Source organism: Trematomus bernacchii, unplaced genomic scaffold (assembly GCF_902827165.1).
Source record: "Trematomus bernacchii unplaced genomic scaffold, fTreBer1.1, whole genome shotgun sequence".
In the NCBI taxonomy this organism is placed as follows: domain Eukaryota; kingdom Metazoa; phylum Chordata; class Actinopteri; order Perciformes; family Nototheniidae; genus Trematomus; species Trematomus bernacchii.
The window spans coordinates 8,622,567-8,647,104 of record NW_022987477.1 but is presented as its reverse complement, the minus strand read 5'-3'; the positions used below and the strand labels follow the sequence as shown (position 1 = coordinate 8,647,104).

Here is a 24,538-nt window from a genome sequence, read left to right as displayed (position 1 = left end):
CTGTCAAAGTCATTTTTGCTGCAGGTAGACATGATGAAATCTGTTATCAGAATTATTAAAGAATCATTTGTTAAAAACAAGTAATTTTTTTTAAAGGTGATGTATTGGATATAATGTATCGGACTGCAATGAGACAGTTTTAAGGAAGTGTACATATGTCACGTTTGAATGGAGGGCTGTAAATATTATAAAACACTTTTCCTTATCTCTGTAAAACATTAATAGTTTAACCCTTAGTTAAAATTATATAACTACATTCTTGTTTTTTTTTTTATCGGAACAAGGCTTCATGATATCCTCCAGCAGCTATAAACACTACAAAACAGATTTTGACAATTTTTGCGAAGTCTGAAGGTCTCTAAAAAAAAAGTAGAATTGTTTTTGGGTGACTAGGTCAAATTTGGCCCAACCAATCAAGATTCATCTTTGACTTTAGACACCCAAGCCCCACCCCCTTCATCAACTGTAACAATTTTTCACAACATGCACCTGGTGTCCCCTCCCTCTGCCCCCCTCCCCCCACGGGAACTCGAACTTTCTCAAAGAATATGCACACTAACACTTGAACACACATACACGTGTGCAATATGTGGTGTAATGTTTTTTGGGCCATAACATTAAATTACAACAGGATTGTACAGTTATGAATGCATTATATAACTGCATATAGTTATGATGTAGTTAAAATATTGGATGATAGTCATTTTTTTTTGTGTTTTGGACTGAGATAAATAATAGGTCAAAATGGACCCGCTAACACCATGAACGGTAACAGCTTTTGAACACAACACAAGCGTTAACATGATTTTAAAAAGCTAAATAAAAACCTGGCATAAGCATTCATGAACAACATTTTTTACTGGAATGAATAACCAAGTCTCTTTTCTGTTATATTTTGGGAAATATAAAAAGCAATGGACCTAGTTTTCATTGTGCAGCTCTGGTGTGTGCTTGCTTTATGTGTTTAAGGTGAAAAGTTAATCTGCATGTAAACCTAGATCCTTAAAAAAGCAACAGGACAGTCTCAACTGTAGCATCTTTTAATATACGTTTATGTAAATATGCAGTAGAAAAACATTTAAAAAGCCACGACCTTGACATTTTGGAACAAATTGTTTCCACCAGCATGTGAGAATTTACTAAATCACACCAAAGAGTGCAAGTATGCTGTTATTCTTCTTCTCTTTAGTGTTGTTGCTGTATCCAAGAATCTCTCAAGAGGAACAGCTGACCTTTAACCTCTTAGCCCAAAGCGGGGATCTTGCTGCATAGCCCGCCTCCTCTGCAGTCTCTTGTGTAACATAGGGATGTGAAAGGATGTGGTGCAGCAGCTCCACCTAGTGGGAAAAAAAAGACTAGGTTAAAACTAATCACACAACTTTTAACATGAAAGAAAAAAAGGGGGCATTGCTATGATTTCCAATTACTTAATAAAGGGTTTATGTAAGAATCATGGAGTTAATTGTAATATTTAGTAATGATATGTAGTAGTAATGAATGTGATAAAAAGGCATGGTAAAATTCCATCGTGTGGTATGTCATAAAAGCCATATAAAACGTTTGGTAAAATATTAAATATATAGTAAACACATTTCATAAAAAAAAGTGTCATAATATTTCATAATATAGTACGTCATACAAAAGTTCATAGTAAATTCATAGTATAGCATCACCTAATTGCAAAGCATAATTCACAATGGACTACGTCATATAAAAAGGTACCTTAAAGGTCCCATGTCATGGCCATTTCTACTGATCATAATTCCATTGTTGAGGTCTACTAAAATAGATTTACATTGTTCAATGTTCCAAAATCACATTGGTTTTCTCATACAGCATCTCTGTATAGTGTGTGTATTCACTCTGTCCTACACACCTTGTTGGAGCTCCTGCGCCCCCCCCCCTCTGCCTATGAGCCCACTGTGCTCCGATTAGTCAACCGCCGTTACAGCTGGACATCATTGTTTATGTTTTACAATGGCATTTGTTAGCAACCAGAAAATGACACCAGTAATGACAAACAGATGAGAATGCTGCGTGGGGTCTGGGTGCCGTGTTGGCGGGACGTTGCGGTGCTCGCTGCTCCGCCCTTTGAGGCTCGAGGAGCGGACAGTGTGAGCTGGGTTACTGGTGTCGTTTCCTGGTTGCTGCGTGGGGTCTGCGAGACACCGCGGAACTCAGCCTGAGCACACACACACACACACACTCACAGCCAGGCTGAGAAATTTCCAAAGAGGCGTTCTGGGGCAGCATAGACAGGTATTTTCTGTGTTAGAGTTTTCCTCGCTACAGGGTGTACTTTGAGAGTTTGTGAATTTGCAGACCGCTTACATGCATAAAGCTACATAACACACAAGGGGACGGGTAATAACCGGAAAAGCATCTCATGGGACCTTTAAACAAATAATGGAATACTTTACAGGCGCATATTGCGAATTATGGTAATAGCCTCAGCCTTGCGTAGATACAGTAAGATTGTTAAATTGATTTATCAACTTTAATACATTTTGAGACCTTGAGGAGAACCTGTTTTAAAATTAGATTGATATCATATTCACACACACACACACACCTCAGAAAAATCGTTCATCTCAACTTTACTTATAGCAGACTCTGCCATCCAGTTCCTCAGCACATATCGAGGATTTACATCTGTAAGATAATTTTCACAATCAGTCACATTTGTCAAGTTGTATTCCTTGTTATATACTGTTTTGAAGCACAATGCTATTACTCACAGTTCCTATAATTAACTATTTTATGTTCACATCAACTTTAGTACGAGGGTTTAGTGGCTTACTTTTCATCCTGTTTTGACGCTGCAAATCACTATCATTTAGTTGTCTGAACAGAGAGAACAAACATTTAAATCCAATCTTACAAACTACAAAAACAACATTATGACACCAAATGAGTATAAGGCCCCAGCTCCATGGGAACGCATACGGCAAAACGCATCGGGGGAACGCATACGCAACCGCAAAAAACCTTCCGCCCACACGCAATATACACCGGATTGCAGAGGTGGGGACTCGAGTCACATGACTTGACTCGAGTCACATGACTTGACTCGAGTCAGACTCGAGTCACATGACTTGACTCGAGTCACATGACTTGACTCGAGTCAGACTCGAGTCACATGACTTGACTCGAGTCACATGACTTGACTCGAGTCAGACTCGAGTCACATGACTTGACTCGAGTCACATGACTTGACTCGAGTCAGACTCGAGTCACATGACTTGACTCGAGTCACATGACTTGACTCGAGTCAGACTCGAGTCACATGACTTGACTCGAGTCAGACTCGAGTCGAGTCACATGACTCGAGTCAGAGTCGAGTCACATGACTTGACTCGAGTCAGACTCGAGTCACATGACTTGACTCGAGTCAGACTCGAGTCGAGTCACATGACTCGAGTCAGAGTCGAGTCACATGACTTGACTCGAGTCAGACTCGAGTCACATGACTTGACTCGAGTCAGACTCGAGTCACATGACTTGACTCGAGTCAGACTCGAGTCACATGACTTGACTCGAGTCAGACTCGAGTCACATGACTTGACTCGAGTCAGACTCGAGTCACATGACTTGACTCGAGTCAGACTCGAGTCACATGACTTGACTCGAGTCAGACTCGACTCGAGTCAGACTCGAGTCACATGACTTGACTCGAGTCAGACTCGAGTTGCATATTTTTTTACTTGAGACTTGCTTGACTAACATTGATAAAAGACTTGACTTTGACTTGGTATTCATGACTTGAGACTTGACTTAAGCTTGAGACAGATGACTTGAAAGGACTTGACTGTTTAAAATTAAATATTTGCGTTTGTTTTTGTAGTGAGATATTACGTTTAGTTTTTCGAAAAACGTGATTGGGTGATTATAGCGCCATGCGCGCAAACCTGGCAACCCACTAGAAGGCAGGAGTGTCAGTTAACATTGCAGCAGCTAGCGTTACTCCACAAATAGTGAAGTTTGGATTCAAGGATTATGTTGTCGATGACGATAATAAGAAGAGAACAGCGGTATGCAGGGTCTGCAGCATAAAGATCAGTGACACGACCACCACAACATCCAACTTCATTCGTCACTACAAAAAAACCCACAGAGAAAGGTGCGTGAATGTGTTGTGTTAGCTAGAAAGCTAACGTTAAGTTTAAGCTACGTTAGACTTGGTTTCAAATCGATTAAGCATTGCAGAGAGAAGACAAAACGGTAAATGAACACTAGAACCACCAAGGGATTCATTTTGACTAACCCCGATACTGACGGGCTGTCAGGAGAGGGAGAGAGAGGAAAAGAGATGCCTCGTTTATTTCCCCTGTGTTATCAGAAGTTACTGTAAACTGTTGAATAATGTAGTTCATCTACTTTTAGTAGTTTGTTTAAATGTTTTAATTATGTTGTTTTTGTTTGTAGAAGTGCACCATTCCTTGATTTATTGTAAAATGAATCTGAACTTTTTGATCTGTTATGATGATAAACTGAAGCAATTTCTAAATTAACCCAATTAACTGAGTTTTAAATCGTCCTACTTAGTTTATAAGGAAATTATGAAGAGGAACAAATTAAATGATTTTAAAATGATATCTATGTAGGTGCTGACGCTGTTGGCGGTTCTAGTGTTAACAGACATTTAAATTAAATATGTGTAATGGCAAATGCCATATATGATTTTCTTACCTGGAATTCTGCCTTTTTGAACAGACTTTTTGATTGAGTCCTAGCTATATTGTCTGCAGTTCTAGGGTTAATATGAATCTAATATGATTGTCATCGGTCTAAATTAGATTTCAAATGATTAACTGTGTATGTAATGAAGATCATAGTGTGGGTTGAATCCATTTTCATAACCACTGTCTTTTAACTGATTTAAATGCGGAAACTGGGCTTATTCATCAGAATTTCGTATGACTTGACTTGCTTGACCTGAGCAATGACTTTACTTGACTTGCTTGACTCTCACCACAGTGACTTGGGACTTGCTTGATACTTGTAGGTCAAGACTTGAGACTTGCACATGTAAGACTTACTCCCACCTCTGCCGGATTGTGTCAAGCTCCACGAGACGGCTCCGTTTACATCCAACCGCTGGAAAAGCTGCAGTACATATGCCGAGCCTGTACGTGGCGCTGTAACTTCCTCCACAAAAGCAGCAACTTCCTCCACAAAAGCAGCGAAGAAGAATGGTTGTCATGGCTGCACTTCTGTTTATTCTCCGCGGTGGGGGCCGAGGGATCCGGGCAGAGTTTTTCGCCGGTCAACGTGTGTTAAAGTTTAAATCTTCCGGACAAAATTATAAAAGTGCCGGTCAAAGGTCTTCTTTGTTATTTATTGAGCTTTAAAACAAATGAATAACGACGATATGATATATGATAATAAAATACACAGAGCCTGTCTCTTTTTCCTCTCTTCTCACAGCGTCAGTGTCTGTCTCATGCAGCAGCTGATCCAGTAATGATGACTCGACAGTAAAAATAAACATATTTATAACTAGTTTAGGTAGTTTGAGAGGTAATTAAAATAGCTATTGTTGTTGTTAACGAAACACATCAGCAATGATGCGGGGTACGCGGAGAGGTGGGAAGAGGCGGGGCGAGGCGGGGCTATGAAACGGATGACCGTATAGGCGACCCCACGGCACCGTTGGACCCCCCAGAGCGCTCCGTTCCCAGATCTATCCACCTTTGGACCCGTTGTCGTTTGCGGGGTCTGTTTCTACGTTTCCGTTACGGCGTCGTCGAGCTCAAAAGGGCTATACGCATGAGAAATATGCGGATTCAACCCGTTTTCGTCCCCGTGGAGCCTAAGCCTAAGTACCTTGTAAACATTTGAGAATAACTTCAAACTCTTTAACTTCAGAATGGTGAGCCATTATTTAACATGATTTGCTTACCTGCTGAGCCGGAGCAGGAACATGCTGAGCCAATCAGAGAAGAGCTTGTGGGATGACAAGTCTTCAAGAGCCCACATCTAATTCAAAAACAAGCAAAAAGGTTCTGAATATTTCTGCTGATGCAAAATCAGTTTCTTGAATGTGGCCTATTGTACCTACATATGTTACACGAATTAACTTGCCATATAGATTGGAAAATATTATCCAAGTGTCATTTACATAATATTGCAAGTAATTTTTCACCCTATATTTGATCTACTAAACACCCAATTAGAAGAAACATGATGACCAGCACGATGAAAGCTGGATTTAGATATGAAAGATGTCATGATAAAATCTAAAAACAGAAACATGACAAGCTGCTGCCTCAGCGCTTCTCTACCTGTGGGAACTTCCTGTTGTGAAGCTGCTGGGCTGAAACTTCACTGAGCTGCCTGAAGGTCATGGTGAAGTCTGACTGAGTGTCCTCCATCATCTGGTGAAACAAACACAAATTAGATTGGGAGTAAGAATAAGTTACAGCCAGTAAACAGACAGTGAGTTTAAATCCATTTAGTAGACTGACATGAATTATGTAAGATTGTCAATGGCTTGCCTTAAGCAGGAAGGCAATGAGGTAGCCATCCTCCTCCTCTTCACCTAGAAGCCCTAGTTTAGCTTTAAAATGTTGGTGAATCCTGAAACAAATGCATGAATAAAGCTGTAAAATCAAATATATATTGACTCTCACTGGTTGGATATATCATTAGGGACAACATAGAGAAAATACATTATTTCATGTGGACCTCACCTCATCTGGTTAATATTGGCATAGCCTTTCAAAATACGTTGCGCCCTGAAAGAAAGAAAGTTGTAATGAAACATTTCTAAATGAAATCGGAGAAGAGAAAAATATGATGTTGCTGACCAATATTACAGGGTCAATTCTATCGTCATTTATTCATTTCATTAGTAATGTGCACCGGGTTTTGTATTTGAACAGTCAGTTCAAGTTCTGTTTTTATGATCAATACAAACTGCCAGAAACCAAAAGGTGTGCTTCAACTATCCCTTCTTTTAAATCAAGGACAAATACTTTTCAGTTTGCCGCGGCCTTTTATTTTCAAAGTATTATACTATTCAGATTTTACAGAGCCTTGTAGCTTCTATTCCTCTCTTATTCTATTTTAGCTGAGTTTTATGTTAAGTCCAATGGCTTTTTTAAATCAATGTATATGTAATAACATTATGTGTTTCTCTTGCACTACGTCTTTTTGCAAATCAATTTTGTAATTGCCTGGTTTTTGGAATGTGCTATATAAATAAACGTGCCTTGCCTCAGTGTTGTTGCACTTGGTGTCAATACACCGCTTAATTTGAACAGCTGTTGTTCTTACTGGTTCTGCTGATGTTTAGAGAGCACAGGACTGAGCGCATTTAAGAGCTTCTCCAGGTTGAACAGTCCGACGTTTGCCTGAGCTCCAACGCTATATCTGCCCTCATCATCAGATGTGTTGGGGACAAAACCTGTAACGATAAAGCTCTATTTGACATTGGACAAAATAACTAAACATTCAGTTATTTCTATAAAGCAAAGTCATTGTACTCACCGGGGTCATACGCCTCCATGAAGCCAAACGGCCCGTAGTCGATGGTGATGGACAGGAGGCTGAAGTTGTCAGTGTTGCACACACCTGTCGTGATAAAACAATAAATATCAGTAGATGTTGGTAAAACAACAAACTGTTTGACAAAATGTTCAGACACCACTCACCGTGTGCAAAACCAACAGACATCCACTGGGCAATCAGATTGGCTGTTTCATTTACAACTGTGGAATAAAACACCTAGAGAATAAAGCAAAAAATATTAAGCAGGAAGCAAGGAAGTTCCTCAAAGAAATATATAATATACATAAATACCTATTTTTAACTATATTAAAGAAACCTTGTAATTGTACTTACCAAATATTTATCTGGGTCGTCTGAATTGATTGAGGAAAAATGCTCATCAATCACAAAGTTCAGCAGCTTTCTAAAATCAGCAGAAAAAGGCATTATTTTACAAGCTGCAGTATATGTAACAGGAGGCCATGGAATGAGAAGGGAGCCCAAGTGGGCTGACACTATGATCATGTGATCATACTAACCTCAGGAGATCTATCTCTCCACTCTGAGACAGAATTTCTAAAGATCCAATCCGAAACCATGACTTGGCTAACCGGAGAACAACAGCCCCTGGGAAAAAAAGAATAAAGAAGCTAGAATAATAAAAACAAACTGCAACATAAGACACCATTTACTATAAGAGACATTATACAACTTTTTTCAATGACCTCAATGTGAATAGTTGGGCACCACCCAGTGGTAGTTTTTGGTCCTAAAACAGGTGCACAGTGACAATAATTAAAGGTATTTTTGAATGAGCCACTGTACCTCTCTCTGTCTTCACATTGCCATTGTAGAATTTATCCCTTATCACAGGCTCATCACTTACAATTAGACTGAAACAAAGCGAAACATTATCACATCAATACCAGAAAACACCTAACAGTCAACACATCAAGCTAGTGGTTATACATTTTGAATTCATCCATAAATAATTCTGCCCTCGTTGTTAAAACACAAATAAGGCCCCTCTCTTTCTGCGTAGGAAGTTCAGCTTAGTTTATAACGTTGTGAACCCATACATGTTAATACAGATACTCGACTTCTTAAAATGGGAAGTAGAAACGTACAAGTTCTGAATAATTTGGTGTCTTTTAAACATTATGATGCTTTTATGCACTGCAAGTTACAGATAAAACTGCACACATTCTTTGAATCCTAAACAAAATATTGTAAAGGTTATATTAGTCACATTACAAAAGTTAACCCAGTTTCATCCATCACCTGGCAGCTCTGCTGGTTGGAATCCCCAGGAAATGCATGGCTTCACTGCAGAGGAACTCCCTTACAGAAGAACGGATCACAGCCCTACCATCTCCTGACCTGTATACAACAATTACATAAAAATGTATATTAAAGTTCCAGATTTAAAAAAAGTTGGCGCTTGCAGCCATTTGTTATCCCAGAAACAAAATGATTCCAAATGTGGCAAAGGGAACCAAGAAAAAAATAATGGGAACAGGTATGACAAAAAAATATACCTGGAATAAGGAGTCTTCCCAGAGCCTTTAAGCTGCAGTTCCCACACTTCTCCTTTCCTTTGGGGCATTTTAAAGGGAATGCAAGTCAAATATTTAACTGGAGAATTTACAATACTGTCAGGACAACGGTATGAGGACCCAAACGCAGTAGAAAATGGAACCAAGCGAGCTTTATTTAACAAAAGCCGATGACAGGAAAAACAAGAAAGAACTAAACATTAACAAAACCGGGGAGCATGACAGACAGGAACAAACTTACAAGCAGGAGCAGGCAGGTAACATGGACAACAAGTCGAAGACAAGACTAAATACACAGAAGGGTAATCACAGGACAAGACACAGCTGGGGAGGGGAGGCAGAAACACAACAGGTGAACGCAATGAGACAATCAGACACAGGAGGGAAAACACAGGAAGGAAGACCAGACAAAGGGAGAACAGAATTTCAAAAATAAAACAGGAATTTGGCAACATAAGTCCCAAACCATGACAAATACTTTGGAAAAACAAGGGACCTAATAAAATTCTCACCTGTTTGTATACTGACCAAGGGAATGTGCTCGACCATCGCCAAGCTGACCTGCCCAGTACCCAAACTGATGGAGAAGGAGCATTTTAATGTCATCAACTGTGATTAATCAGTAGAATAAAACGATACAATTTAAAAACAGAATGTAAAGTTTCCTTGACTTTTCTAATCAACTTGTTTTTGTCTTATTGTAGTCCTCTGTTGATGTATTGTCTGTTAAAGTAATACTGTATATGTCCTCAAATAATTATATTTTTGTGGTATTATTAAAGCACTTTATAAATATTCACAGTAGATTTTAGGTAATACAATAAACCGTGTAAACCTGCTTTCACCACAAAGGGAATTCTGCATAGCTTGATTGTACTTTAAAAAAAAGTCTGTATTTGAAACTTTATATGTTGCAATTTACATTAGTAGGTTCAAATGTATAAACTATCAGTGCACAAAATGAAGACTGCAAAACAGAGAAAACAAATGAATCATGACCTGATGACCTCCATATCTGTGAGCGAGGGGTACAGATCTTGATAGCAGTTTGTCCCCACTGGCAAAATGCAGGAAATCATTGGTGTGGGTTAGAGCCACATCCAAGTCTAAAATTCCCTCGATGACATCCTGTTGAGACAAATTCAAATATAAATGAATTATTCACATCTCACTGTAAAGACTCTGTGGTGCTGCTGATGATATTGTAAGATCACCTTAGAAGCTGCTGCCAGTCTCAATGGGCCTCTCAATGGGGTTGGAATGGATTTGGAGAATATACAGTTCTTTACAGAGCGAGCAAAGTTGCCATTAACCTCATCAATCGGGAATGCTTCTGCAGAACATATAAAAAACAATTGAATCGTTACATTATCAGTGTATCACCCTCAAAAGTACATAAAAAAGAAGATCATTTTGTACCTATTAGCTTCTTGCTGGACACTTTCAACTGCTCCAGGTCTTTTATAAGGTTGGAAACACTCACATTCCACCTGGATTTGACAGTGTGTAGGGACGGCTGGCTGTTTGATGCCATATTGTCATGATTATCACCATGGCAGTCACGGTCAGTACTAGTGATGGGAATTCCGGCTCTTCTTGGTGAGCCGGATCATTTGGCTCGGCTCACCAAGAAGAGCCGGCTCTTTCGGCTCCCAAACGGCTCTTCAGTTTACTACATATTATACCTTTTATAATTCAATCAAATGTAGCCCTGTTTTGACTCATGATTTATATGTGTACACATATCACTTAAATTATTCAATACATCCTTTGTACTGAAGTATTCAAAAGTAAAAATTACATGTTTAATATCAATTATTTGCTGTGGCCAGTTTTCATTGCATTTACAGACCCTTGTATCTCTCTGATACCACCCAATGAATGCACTGACTTGCTTGAACCACGCTACACAAAGCAGATAGCAACACCTATAAAAAACCCGAGGTGACAGGGCTTTCAGTGTTGCAGCTCCTAGACTGTGGAACAGCCTCCCAGTACATATCCGGACTGCTGAGTCTATTGAACTTTTTAAATCTCAGCTAAAAACTCACCTCTTTGCACTGGCTTTTAATACTAGTTGAACATTACATTTTTACATTTGTATGTGTTTTTTTTAAATATTTTTCTAGTTATTGTGCTTTTTATCATGTTTTTAATTATTGTTTTATTATTGTACTCCCATTGTGTTATTTAATATGTATTGCCTGTACAGCACTTTGGTCAACTGAAGGTTGTTTTAAATGTGCTATATAAATAAATAAAGATTGAGATTGAGATAAAAACTTAAGCATAGACATTTAAATAAAGGGGCTACTGTATCGACATTTTAAAATTATATTTAAAGAAAAGGCCCTGACTAAACAGCAGGGCTCTATTTCAGTATTAACTATAGAAAAAAAGACAGCAACAGCTGACATCAAATCTTTGCTGAGCCCAAGGATAATCATAAATAAATGACATAGTGAAAATAAATATATTGCAATGCTCAGTACAGCAGCATCCAACAGTCTCTAATCCTTGGATATTACATGTCACTGCATGCATGCACGGAGCAGCTGTAGCGCGGAGATCATCATATCATTCTGTCTTGTATTACTTAACAACAAAATAACAAAAAAAAACGGCTCGTTCGCGGGCGCGAGCCGGCTCCCGTCGTTCACTTAAAAGAGCCGGCTCTTTGAGCCGGCTCGTTCGCGACCGACACATCACTAGTCAGTACTCTGGCAGAACTCCAGAACATGTACAGATGTGAAGCTGGATGCTGCTACCAGTGCAAACACTAACACTTGGTTAGGGCTCCACATGTCATAGACACAGACACCGCCTCAAAGGAACCTGCCTGTAAGCTTTATTTGTAGATTTGAAAATGGGTACAAAATGATTTTCAGCTGGAGCACACAGCGCATTTGGGGAAGACGAACTCAAACCTGTACTGAAGTGAAAGTAGCAATAACACTATAATGATCTACTACATTCAATACTATTTTTTACTTGCCTAAGTAATATTCCCAAAATAAGCTTAAAGAGTCAACAGTAAAACTAGCCTACTCTTTGGGTAGTTCATATATACAACTTCATATATTTTATGTATGGATCATAGGTTATGTACGTTGAAATCTGAACCGGCAAATAATTTTACTCTGAAATGTCATTTACTGGAGTAAAAGTGTAAGGTGGCATTACATGGAAAAATGCACACAGTACAAGCAAATGTACTTTGCATAATTTACACCAATGGCAAACAAGCTCACATGTCATTGACACCTGTGATTATGCTGTGAAAAACAAGATTGACTTAAAGGCAACCTTTTTCGTAAAACATTTGTGTGTGGATTTTAAAGTAGTATTATTTAATTAATCTGCATTACGTCCAAGATCACAGTATAACAAACTGGAAAACAACAGCAACATTGGCTACAGGCTAAAGCTAGCTGTTAGCTACTATCTCCAAATAGTAACGTTACACACACAATCTACTTAATTCCTGGAGAACTAGACAAAGACACATTTGATATCTTTAGTTAAATAGAAAGCAACAGTTGTTGACATCTACCACTGCATTCCTGAAATGTAACAACTCCCATATATAGCTAGCGTTAACTCCGTCGCGTGGATCGACGTCAGTAACTTGTCATTTCCGGTTCCGCTTAAATAACCTGTCAGTGCGTCCCACTAACTGTGGGAACATGGCGTGCCCATTGCTTAGGCAATGCTCAAAGTGGAATGCAAACTGTTCGAGTTTATTCGAAACGTTGTGGTATAGTAATGGCAGGTCGGTGTCATTCTCCACATCTTCTCTGGGGCGGACATCCTGGAGCTTTGGGCCGGGGAACGAGGTGAGTTTACGGCTGCTATCGGCACCGGGTAGGGAGTGCTGCAGAAACCCCGGAAGGTCACCACCGAACCGTCAGCCTCCCCGGCTCAATGTTAGCGATTTTTAGTTTACTGGTGTATTACTGTACTGTCTGGGACGTTTCCAGTCAATGTTAGGTTTTGAGCCAATGTTAGGTTTTGAGCCATTTAGTGTCTTATTTTCTATTAGTATTTCGTAACTGAATGGTGACTCACTTACTTGTGCCAGGGGCTGTTGGCTCTTACAGAATTAACTCAGCACCGTGCGCTGAATACACTAAGGTCAAGACCTTTCATAATGCATATTAATTACTCTGACCTTTACCTAGCTAGCTGTTTACATCATGTTTCTCGAGTTCTCTTTGCATTTTTGTTATGTTTATCTATAAACCTTTTACAAATACATTATACTGTGGGTCATTGTTGCTATTTATATGTATTTAGAAATACAGTACAGTATATACACTCTCGTTTTCATCTACTTGAATGTAAATAATTTACGATATTTCTTACACCAAGGTGAGGGTCTATGTTGTATAAAGCCTTCTCCAAGCTGCCAGAAATAATGCATTTTGTGTTGAAATGCTGATTCTGCTGACCTAATAGTAGCCTGATATAAAACCTAAATACAGTCTAAAAGTCTCATGTCCTTTGTTTTTTCCAGGGGCAGCCATCAGCACTGCGAAGACGGACAGGTCCAAACACTTTTAACTTTACCACATCTCTCACCAAGTGAGTTGTCTTTACCAAAGGCCTTGCAATGTAACCAAAATATTCCTGGATTTTTGTGTATTATTATAATGTTCACCTTACACTGCGAGACAGGTTTTAGCTGAATACAAATTGGCCTATATTTTCCCTCCGGTTGAAGGGGGTTCTATCCTGTACATATTGTTGATAACATTGGGCTGTGCAAAAATGATTGACAAACACTGTATGTTGTACCACAGTAATATAGGCCATTTTCAATGACATATTTCACTTATACCGTGTTAAAAACTTTATTTAACATTATACGCATATGTTCTGTATTTCAATATGTTTCTGTATTTCACAGTTGCTGTATGTTGTTGTTTTTCTCTTGCAGACACAAACCACGGTTGCTGGATCCCTCACTAAAGTCTTGCTTTTGCATAAACAGTGCACACACAGATGTGAAGGTTCAGGACCCCTTCACAATAGCACAGAAAGATCTCACTAATTTATATGATGACATCAGAAAGGTACATTGAAATACTGAGTTTTTCCTCTATGTTTCTTTAGATATAAAATAGTGGAATTTTCTGTCTACAAAGCATAGAGACGGATGGATTCGCAGAGTTATTTCAGCTTTAATAATAGTGAGCCATACCTGTGTTGTTATCTTAAAAAGATGTTGGTTAGAAATTAGCAGAAGTCATTTTACAGTCATGTGGTTTTTTGCAAATGTTTATCTGGTTTAGTAGCTGTTTTGATGCAACTAATATAAATTATTTGTTGCTTTACAGGAGCTGTTTGTAACTAAAGAGCTGAAGGCTTTATGTCATTACTACTTTGATGGAAAAGGCAAGGCCATCCGACCAATGATAGTTGTCCTGATGGCGCGGGCACTCAACAGCCACAGCAACAGATCCGGGTAAAAAAAAGATCACTCTAGATTTCCACAAATGTTCTCTTTTCCCTACTAACTGCCTCTTACCCTTGATACCAGAGGGAAGATGCATCACACTCTGTTATAACTCTTTTAATTGTCATATGAATCACAGTCCAGGGTTTTATCTTATCTCATTTCCTGCAATTTGTTGTCCTCTGTAGAGAATTGCTCCCAGGGCAGAGGGCCGTAGCTATGATCACAGAAATGATCCACACTGCCAGCCTGGTGCACGATGACGTTATAGACGGATCTAATAAACGAAGGGGGAAGGGAACCATCAATGAACTGTGGGGTGAAAAAAAGGTAGGGGTAATGAAATCAGCTGAAAAACCTTCCCCTGTTTATTCCACTTGATATATTCTGCTTTATCACTTAATTGATAAAAATTAACCATTTTATTTTATGAATGATTGTTTTTTTTCTCTTCCAGGCAATCTTGGCTGGAGATTTCATCCTATCAGTTGCCTCCATAACCATGGCCAGAATTGGTAACAACACGGTTGTAAAAGTGTTTTCCCAGGTGATAGAGGATCTGGTGCGAGGTAAAGCAATCACATTATTCATGCAAATTTGCTAAATCAGTCGGTTATAGTGTTGTACCGTAGTAGTCACCATTTTTAACTACAGCAAAAGCTGTCTAAAACGTTTAAACTTCAAACTGTAAAAACATAAAATCTCCTTAGATGTCCGTTGGCAAACTCCCTAAACTTAATTTATTTTACTTCCAGGTGAATTCATGCAGCTGGGCTCCAAAGAGAACGAGAACGAGAGATTCAAACACTACCTGGAGAAAACCTTCAAGAAGACAGCGAGTCTGATTGCAAACAGTTGTAAAGCAGTATGTACGTTCTGTTTCCACACAAATACCAGAGAATTGAAGAAACTGAGTCAATTCACTCAGTTAGGAACTCAAACGTCTTTTAAGTAAGCTCCACAGTTGTCTTTTCCTAAGTCCTAATGAATTCTCTTTACATCTTTTCTTGAACAGATCGTTGGAAAACTCTAGGATGTTTTTCTTACTATTTGACCGCAGTTAGAGACTCCTTCCATTTTAGTTAGATGGCTCAGTTTCTACTCTTTTTTTTTTTTTTTTAATTAACTCTCTCTTCTCTTTCATTAAAGGTATGCGTTCTAGTAAGTTCTGATCCTAAGGTCCATGAAATAGCCTACCAGTACGGGAAGAATGTTGGCATCGCATTTCAGGTAACTTTCTGTTTGAATCTTTGAATCCGTTTTGAATACTTACTAGCTAAATTATGAGAATACCCTTTAACTGTGTCTGATTACATGTTTTGTTATCCAGAACATAATGGATTGTAGAACTGGAATAAAATAATTCTATTTGTTATTTTTCTCCGTCTCGTAGCTGGTGGATGATGTTTTGGACTTCACATCAGGGGCCAACCACCTGGGGAAGCCCTCGGCTGCAGATCTCAAACTGGGCCTGGCCACTGGACCGGTGCTGTTTGCCTGTCAACAGGTGAGATCCACATTAGCACTTTTTGTTCACCTATGTAAGCTTTAATATAAACTGTACTGCTGTATGAAGTTACTGGAGAATACAGACACACACACTTCATTACTGTTGATTGTCAGTCTTTAACTCAGTTTCTTTCTGTCTTTCCAGTTTCCCGAGCTCCACTCAATGATCATGAGACGTTTCAGCTCTAAAGGAGACGTAGATCGAGCCTGGCAATACGTCTTTCAGGTATGAACAATAATTAGTTAAAAACCAAATACATATTTAAATGTAAGGGTTTGAATGTAAAGGAGTTCGTAAAACATCTACTTTGAGAATATTTGACTGTAAATAAGGGTAGATGAATATGAACATTTTTCGCTTGGCGGCTTATACTGTACGTCATTTATCAAGGCACAGTCTCTCTCCAAGCTCTCATAATATAATAAACCATGAATGCCATACACATATCTCTTCTTACAATGGGTTTGTGATTCATTACGACAAGTTCAGATGGTTTAAAGTGTGGTACTTATCCATAGCCAGGGATTTTGTGTTGGTTTGTTTGTAAGGGGAAAGATGCTTAGGCACGATACACTAACAATGTTACACGTTTGTTAACAAGGCATTTGTGCTGCATTCATGTGATGACAGAATAATCAGAAAACATTGTTCCAGTCCGAACACTCTCTACTCAAACAGCTGAGATTCACTAATGGCGCGTTTCCACTACAGCCCGCAGCCCGGTTTAAGAGGGCTGTGACGTCAGCGGCCCGTCTTTGGTTGCGTTTCCACTTGGCCTAGTACCGGCCGGCGGGTCCTAATTCACAGTTTTTCTGGCCTCATAAAATCGTGGGGCCAGGGCCAGAGGCAACGAGGCTGAGTCGGGCTGAGTATGCTAAACTAGAGAGAGCGTCGCTGGCAAGGGGGCAACAACTACAACAAGATGGACATATTTGACCGTGATTTAATTGTAATGCACGTTTCAAAATGATGCCGAAGTAACAACATACTGATACCGGTTAGTAAAAACCATGAATTAATGCTTTGTCAAGTCTGCAGACAGACGGCAGGCGAAAAACCTTTTAAAATGCTTGTTTTCTAAATGGAGATTGGCTAAGCTAACGCAGTATATGCTCCGACCGTCCACACTCACAACAACGGCCTATACAGACATAAATAAAGCAGCGACTGTATTCACCATGACACAGGCAGTCTGTGGTTTGTACTTGTTTAACTTTTGTCTAGTTTCTGAACATATATGAGGAGCTGTGAGCTCTGAGTGCTAACAGCTAACGGCTGTGTTGTTTTTCTGGGGTCCTCTGAAGATCACGTCACGGCTCCGCCTACACTGCGTTACTATAGATACTGCCCCGGTTCCTAAACTGTAATGGAAATGCGCCATAAAGTGAGCCAGTCCTAACGAGGCCCAGCCATACCGAGCGGGGCCGAGCGAGGCCGTGTAGTGGAAACGCGACATAAGTGGTCCATAATACCAATCGGGGTTAATGTAGAGCTTTGCCGAAACACAATTGCTTGAATAAATGAAGACTAAAACAATGTTGCCACCCCTTCTTCTTCTTGTTCTTTAGAGCGACGGCGTGGAACAGACCAAAAACCTGGCGCAACACTACTGTCAGGAGGCCATCAGACAGATCAGTATGCTCAGGCCGTCGGCGGAGAGAGACGCCCTCATCAGACTCACTGAGATGGTGCTCACCAGAGACAAGTGAACCTCCACCACTGGGATTCACTCGAGGCAGCTACCTGAAGAAAAGCAAATCATCCTGCCCGCCATGTTTGAGCTGGCCAGGTCGGACAAAGAGATGGGAGTTTGTTAGGAAGGAGCCCTGGTGCTGGATTGAGTCAAACTCTGAATGTGGCAGCATACTGATGTGTCCGAACACTTAAATCACAATCAAGTGACAGCATAGAGACTGGTATCTGTACACTTCCAAAAAATATACATGGGTGGCAGGGGGGGGAGATGTTAAAATAGCACCATATATAAATACATTTAGTGCAAATGCTTTGATTCAGATTTCTGGAATGGTGTCAACAGCTAGGACTTGGAAAGAAAATATGAAATACAGGAAATTGATGCTGCACTCCAACTATACACTTCATTCAGTACTGTCATTGCAACATCCTACCATGCTTGAAACTAACTTTGACTGAGTGGTATGTGAGCATTGCAACATTGTCCCTTGTGTCCGTTTGGATCTGTTTTGCAAGATCCGTCCACACCTCAGAGGCCAAACTGTTTTTTGACTTGTGAAATCCTGTAAGGCTACTTATTCAATGCAAAGTGCCCTGTAACAACCATGGCCTTTTCCTCCACAACGACTATGTGCTCAATAAATGTACGTTTTATTTAAGCCAAGCCAGCGCTCCTCTTGCATTCCCTCCAAGTGACCACACATGCATCTTATACATAGAATTGTTTATTATAAAAAGACTGTACATTAATATTTCAATCAACATATTATATGTACAAATGAGGGGCAGACAGATGGATTTCTATATTTCTACCCATGAAATTGAGCCAGAACATATTTTTAAATTGGAAATTCCTAAAGCAAACGGGCAAAATATCAAGGCATAAGCTGCAGTATCCTGAAATGGTCCGAAATCAATCATTAAGTGATGTTGTTAAATGGTACGTACAGAATGGTGGCCAACAGAAAAACATACAATGTTATCATGATGATGTTAGACCTGAGTGACAGCTGATTTTTTTTTTTTACTAGTTAAAAATACAAACAGCCCAGAGGATTTCATGTTCAGAGCATTCAACATGGTCCTTGTTGCTTTTTGAAGGCTGAGGAGGTATTAGTTGTTTATTGGTCTGCATTACATTTGAATTGTCATGGCAGTGTCATGCATCTATTCCAGCCTAAAAATCACTGCACATTATCCGTTGTCTATCATAGTCCATTATAGCCAGTTACCAATGGATCCTACAGGTTTTTTTTTTACAAGGATTATTATTAACTAATTAACAGTGACGTGACATAATCTTTGAATTTGAGTTAAGCCAAACAATGAAATGTGTTCTCTTGCTTTCAACAGATCCAAAATGCATGAAAAAGTCAATTTTATGTTAATATCCGATGCCTGAAACTTACGTCAGTCTAAAAACAGTTCAGTGATTTCAACAGTGTAATAAAAATTAAAAAGGTGAATACATTTACAACATAATGGAAGCAATAAACTTAAGATTACATTATATCTCTTAAAATGTTGCATGCTTTTAACGCCAAGATTTTCAGGAGTAATTGTCTTTGAAATACCATATACAGTATTTAAATTTGTAAATTATTGACCGGCTGTCTTATTTCAGCCTTGTTGAGTCGAGGAGGGCGCCACTAATGAAAACTATCATATAATCGACATTCACTGAATTCACATTACAGAAACTCAAGTGGCTGCAGCTCACAATATATACAACTGACAGTACAAACACTTCCACTGAAGGTGTTTTACATTTGATTTGTTCCATCGAAACCTAATACTCTTGTTCAGAAAGCATTCACTTCTGAATCTCCTTTTTTTTGTCCAGGCAAGATGATGTCGTACATCCTTCAGCTGTGTGACCATCGTCTTTGAGTTCAACGGGTGTGATCAGTCCAATTTTCTTTTCTTTTTTACATATTCTATAAATGTCCCCAACCCCACCCATATAACACCAAAATAAACTAAATAGATATTACTTTTCATTTTATTTGCAATCAGTAAGGGAAAGAACATTCTGTCATATCAAAAGGGGATCATACAGTTATGTCTACGCGTCTCGGGAGTCAAGGTTGCGGCGGTCAGTCTCTCAGTGGATTATGATGTGACTGAATAAATAGACTTTTACTGCTTCAGTCGGCGTAGTGCATGATGGACTCCACGTAGTTGCCGGGGAACAGCCCTGTGGTGCCGTTGGCAACGCCCTCATACCAGCCGTCGTCGTTCTTCTTGATGACATAAATGATCGAGCCCTCCATGAAACTCAACTCGTCGTCCTTGTCCTGGCTGTAGTCGTAGATGGCCACCACTGACAATGGAAAAGAAGGTTTGGATTAGGTTGTGCTCACTTTTCAGAATTAGAATCAGAATTATTTAATTATCCCAGGGGTAAGTGGATTTTCTGAGTGTTGTTCTATTTTAGAATTTAAAAAAATATTTTATGAACATAAGAAATTAAAGTAAAAGTGTGCAATGAAAAGAAAAATAACATAATATGCATGTAAACAGAAGTTAAAATAAAGATTTGCAATAAAGACTAAATGAAATAAATAATACAATATTGATATAAATATAAGTTCAAAATAAAAGTTAAATAATATAAAAATAAATACAAATTAAAGCTGCAAGCAGCGTTGAGCGGGTCTTCGACGCTCCGCAGGCTGTTGTCCGTACGTCGACGTCAGGCAGATGTCTCGAGGACTCGGCCGTTGGCAAACGTGGAAAGTTTTAGGCCGATCGGACAATGTATTTAGGAGTTACAGCAGTATCATAAACATTGTGTTTGATGGCGAGTGATCAGTCGCCATGGCAACGGAATTTGATGACACCCCATAATACGCCTAGATGTGTTGAGGGCTGCATCGTTATCAAACCTGTGACGTTTTGGGCCGTTTGGAGCATGTTAACTGGAGTTATGAGAAAACCGTGTTTCACGGCGACCATGTTGTTACCATAGCAACGACATTTGACGAAATCTCAAAACTGACACATATGTGTGTCGAGGGCTTGACGGTTAGCACACATGGGGAATTTGAACACTTTTTACCATTTACACAGGAGTTATAGCAATATCGTGCTTAACGGCGAGGGATGCGTTGCCATGGCAACAGCTTTTGAGGAAAACTCACTATTGTCATATTGATGTGTTGAGGGCCGGACCATTAACTGTCATCTGAAGTCTGGTGCAGTTTGGACCATTTTCCATCGAGTTATGACAACACTGTGTTTCATGGCGAGGGATCTGTCACCATGGCAACGGCATATGATGACATCAGACACGTAAATGTAGCAAAGTTCGTGACTCCACCACGCACTGCGGTGTTAAGGAGTCGTGGTGGAGTCATGCATTCTGGTGAGACCAGGTTGGTCTTGCCACATGGCCTTCCCTTGCATAATCTCAAATATTTTGTATTTGTATTTAAACTACCAACGTGTAACAGAACCATGTCATGTTTGTTGTTCTCTGACACAAAACATCATGTTGAATCAGTCAAAAACAAGATCATTGCCATTGGCATGATGACTTCTGGTTTGGAACACAAAGTTCTGTAAGTAAGTTTCACTTCTTTCGGCTGCTAAACCTTAACTTGTTTTTCACTTATCATCTTGTGTAATCTTTATCTTGTGTTATTTCAAGCTTTTAATTCAGATTGACATGCATGGTATGGGTGTTAGTGTCCCAACAATTCTGTATCTTGTGTAAGTGTATCTGATTATTGCAAGACAGCAGCTGCAAGAGAACTATCGATATTTAGCCGTGTGATTCCATGGATTGTTTATTTTGTTATAACAAAGGTCAAATGTTTCTCAGCAGAAAGTTAACCATCCAGTTCAGCAGTTGATATGGGAGCACCAAAAACTGAAGTTCAGGAAAGAGCCAATGCAAAAGACTTCTCCGCTCATGTCTTCTGCTTTAATTCCCCACAGCTTCCAATAAATAGTTTAAAATGTTGTTTAGAATGAGTATGATGCTTTAAACCAAAGTGTTAATGACTGAAAACCCTGGTTAACATTCAGTCATGTGATTTTTTTTTTTAAAACAAACAGTTATCAGAATCAGAATATAATTATCATACCAGTATATGCACTTGGCTACCAAAACATGAATAGAGTGTGGTTAAAGTATGTGTGTGATGTCATGTTTACGGCGAGGGATGCGTTGCCATGGAAACGGCATACGGTGAGATCTCAGATTTCACGTAGAGCTGTTGAGGGCCGGACTAGTCACCATCATCTGAAGTGTGGTGCAGTTTGGACCATTTTCCATTGACTTAAGACAACATTGTGTTTTACGGCGAGGGATGCGTTGCCATGGAAAGGCATATGGTGAGATCTCAGATTTCACGTAGAGCTGTTGAGGCATGGACCGGTGATATAAAAGTGAAGATTGGTGGACGATGGGACCGTGTCCATTGGAGTTACAGCGACACCGTGTTTTATGGCGAGGGATTCGTTGCCATGGTAACGCCATATTAAGTAACATAAAATTTGACATAGAGCTGTTCAGGGCCGCAGTGTTAACCATCATGTGAAGTTTGGTGGTGTTGTGAGCATGTCAGTTTGAGTTATGACATCATCGTGTTCCATGGCGTTTGATGGGCCTAGCATCGAGCGAACGCGAACTTTGGCGCCAAATCACGGCTGTGCCGTGCGAAAGAAAAAAACTTCCGTGATAACTTTGAATTGTCCATGTCTCAAGACGCTACCCGACGAATTTCGAGTCGTACGGATAAAGTCCCTGGGAGAAGATAGATTTCGTGCGGAGGACGAAAAACGCGATAAATCGTGTTTTTCCGACGCCAAATTCAAAATGTCCGACTTCCTGTACGTTATTTTATACCCCTCCAAGAGGCTTTTTTGTTTGTCTCCGCACCCTAGATATGCGTCGCGAGTTTCGTTCGTTTACGTGAAAGTTAAAGTGGGGGGAGTTTACGTTAAAAACGGAAGTGGGCGTGGCCTACGCAATTTTTTACGCAAGGTTCCGGAACCAATTACATATCGCAAGTTGCACCACTTCTGACGCGCGTGCACAATTTGGTGAGTTTTCACATATGTTGCGGGGGTCAAAGGTTTATCGGTCGCTGCGCGACCGATTTCAATAGGGTCTTCGCCGACCTAGGTCTCAGACCCTAATAAAGGTAAAAATACAATTATATATACAAAAAAAGGTATGTAAAAATAAAATTGAGCGGTTAAAGGTAAAATAATAACAATATTTAAAGAAGTTCAACAGTAGCATGTCAAAATGTGTATATTGAAATTGTTGCAGTCTTTTTTTTTTTATTAATAAAGATGTAAATGCTGAATTGTGTTAGCTGCTGATGTTGGAGTAGATGTTTTGCCGCAAACCTTTCTCGACGTAGGTCTTGGGGGCCCACTGGGGGTCTCCATCAGCGTAGGGGTCGCTGTACTGCACCACGGCAGCATCCTCCTCCTCATAATCAACTGGAGGAGGCGGAGGAGGTGGAGGCGAGTCGTCAAACAGGGGCAAGTCATCTGGAGGTGGAGGGGGAGGTGGAGTAGGAGTATCTGCAACTGTCGAGCAGACACAGAAAGTTAGATTTTCTTCGAGGGGGTCAAAAGGTCAAGGACATGGAGAGGACGGCTGATGAAGCATGCAGGATTAATGATAGAGGGTGTATGAATGGTATTTGAATATTACATTCGTCAAGCAGGCTGCATCACTGTTAAAAACATTCCATGGATGACTTTAGGGTGGAGGCAGTGATTCTGGAGAAAGACTGTAGATATTTCAACACCCAAAAAAATACCCAATTTTTTTTGTATTTACTAAATTTGACATGAAAGGTATTGGTTGCCTGATATTAAGAAAATATACAATAATTTTGAGGAGCAATAAAGATTTTACTTGCAAATATATGACCAATTGATTCTTGAATAGAATAAAGGCACCAATACAAAAAATAATTATAGTTACAATTTAAAATCCCGTTTTCTACTGATATTAAGTCTTGGTATGTGGCTATCGCCCTAGTTCACATTCCAATGAGAATACAAATCAGATATATTCTGCAGTCCTCCATTAGAATCACTGACTCCACCTTTAACATGAATACATATACTGTATGTTTAAGCCTCTTAAAAGGATTGATGTACTCCGTGCTCCTCTTGTTGTGGTTCTGAAGCTCTCTGCAAAGGGGAACTGCACAGGATTTATGAACATTTCCATGATCTGATGACTATCACATGCTGTGTCATGCTACTTAGTAGGTTAAAGGTTAGTGTCATGGCATCCACATCATTAGAGACAAAGCCATAAAAAAAGGTATGTACTATGTAGATATCTTCTAATGAACATTTCTTATAAAACTATGATACAAAGTGTTGTATGTTAACACACATACACAATCTAAAGTTGCTTTGCGTAAAGAAACAAAATAACTAATATTTATTTAACTGTAATATTTGTATTGTAGGTTATCATCCAGCAGGGGGCAGCAACGTTTTTTAGAGACCTTCGGCACTTTTCTTCTTAAACATTATCATTCACCTGAGCTCAACTGTGCAGTGCTATATCCAGTATATGAAAACCAAGCTTCAGGCAGTAATACAATCTCCTGCATGAGAATAAATCACTAAAAACAGCAGGTGGCGGCCTTAACAGTCTCAGATGGTAGCTTTTCCACTGCATGTACTCTAAAAAGATACCTCCTTTGCCAAGAAAATAAGCTACGTAGTGCTAAAAGAAACAGCAACAAGGAAGAAATAAATCTCTCTCCAAACAGCAGATTTAAAAGTTGCGTTAACAATGACTGGACTCTAATGAGACACATTCCTGGTATTGCTACAAAA

The 24,538-nt window shown here is 39.5% G+C and overlaps 3 protein-coding genes across 4 annotated transcripts in view; 1 reads left to right on the top strand and 2 right to left on the bottom strand.

Moving 5' to 3' along the window:
- Window positions 1-1,026: 1,026 nt before the first annotated feature.
- LOC117496324 (protein adenylyltransferase SelO-like) lies at window positions 1,027-12,651 on the bottom strand. Of its 2 annotated transcripts, none has more exons than XM_034148009.1 (20): window positions 11,768-12,651; window positions 10,467-10,620; window positions 10,262-10,380; window positions 10,047-10,175; window positions 9,560-9,624; window positions 9,030-9,086; window positions 8,773-8,871; window positions 8,317-8,384; window positions 8,031-8,118; window positions 7,846-7,915; window positions 7,656-7,728; window positions 7,492-7,575; window positions 7,279-7,408; window positions 6,693-6,737; window positions 6,498-6,579; window positions 6,285-6,377; window positions 5,903-5,979; window positions 2,801-2,844; window positions 2,573-2,652; window positions 1,027-1,337 (listed from the first exon to the last, which is right to left on the bottom strand). In XM_034148009.1, the coding sequence occupies exons 1-20, from the start codon at window positions 11,849-11,851 to the stop codon at window positions 1,215-1,217; spliced, it is 1,764 nt and encodes a 587-aa protein (XP_034003900.1). In that variant the 5' UTR covers window positions 11,852-12,651; the 3' UTR covers window positions 1,027-1,214. The 2 variants fall into 2 exon arrangements, with proteins under 2 accessions (XP_034003900.1, XP_034003906.1); XM_034148015.1 differs by having other exon boundaries at window positions 2,597-2,652.
- Window positions 12,652-12,689: 38 nt separating this feature from the next.
- Window positions 12,690-18,374, top strand: pdss1 (prenyl (decaprenyl) diphosphate synthase, subunit 1). Its single transcript, XM_034148006.1, has 11 exons — window positions 12,690-12,883; window positions 13,564-13,631; window positions 13,987-14,122; window positions 14,387-14,514; window positions 14,694-14,835; window positions 14,963-15,074; window positions 15,261-15,370; window positions 15,655-15,735; window positions 15,899-16,012; window positions 16,160-16,240; window positions 17,584-18,374. The coding sequence occupies exons 1-11, from the start codon at window positions 12,734-12,736 to the stop codon at window positions 17,722-17,724; spliced, it is 1,263 nt and encodes a 420-aa protein (XP_034003897.1). The 5' UTR covers window positions 12,690-12,733; the 3' UTR covers window positions 17,725-18,374.
- A 45-nt stretch (window positions 18,375-18,419) lies between these two features.
- The window catches only part of abi1a (abl-interactor 1a), a 50,716-nt gene continuing 44,597 nt past the window's right edge, over window positions 18,420-24,538 (bottom strand). The window contains 2 exon segments of the mRNA XM_034148005.1: window positions 18,420-20,033; window positions 23,075-23,260. Coding sequence (XP_034003896.1) covers window positions 19,858-20,033; window positions 23,075-23,260 — 362 coding nt within the window. The 3' untranslated portion in view covers window positions 18,420-19,857.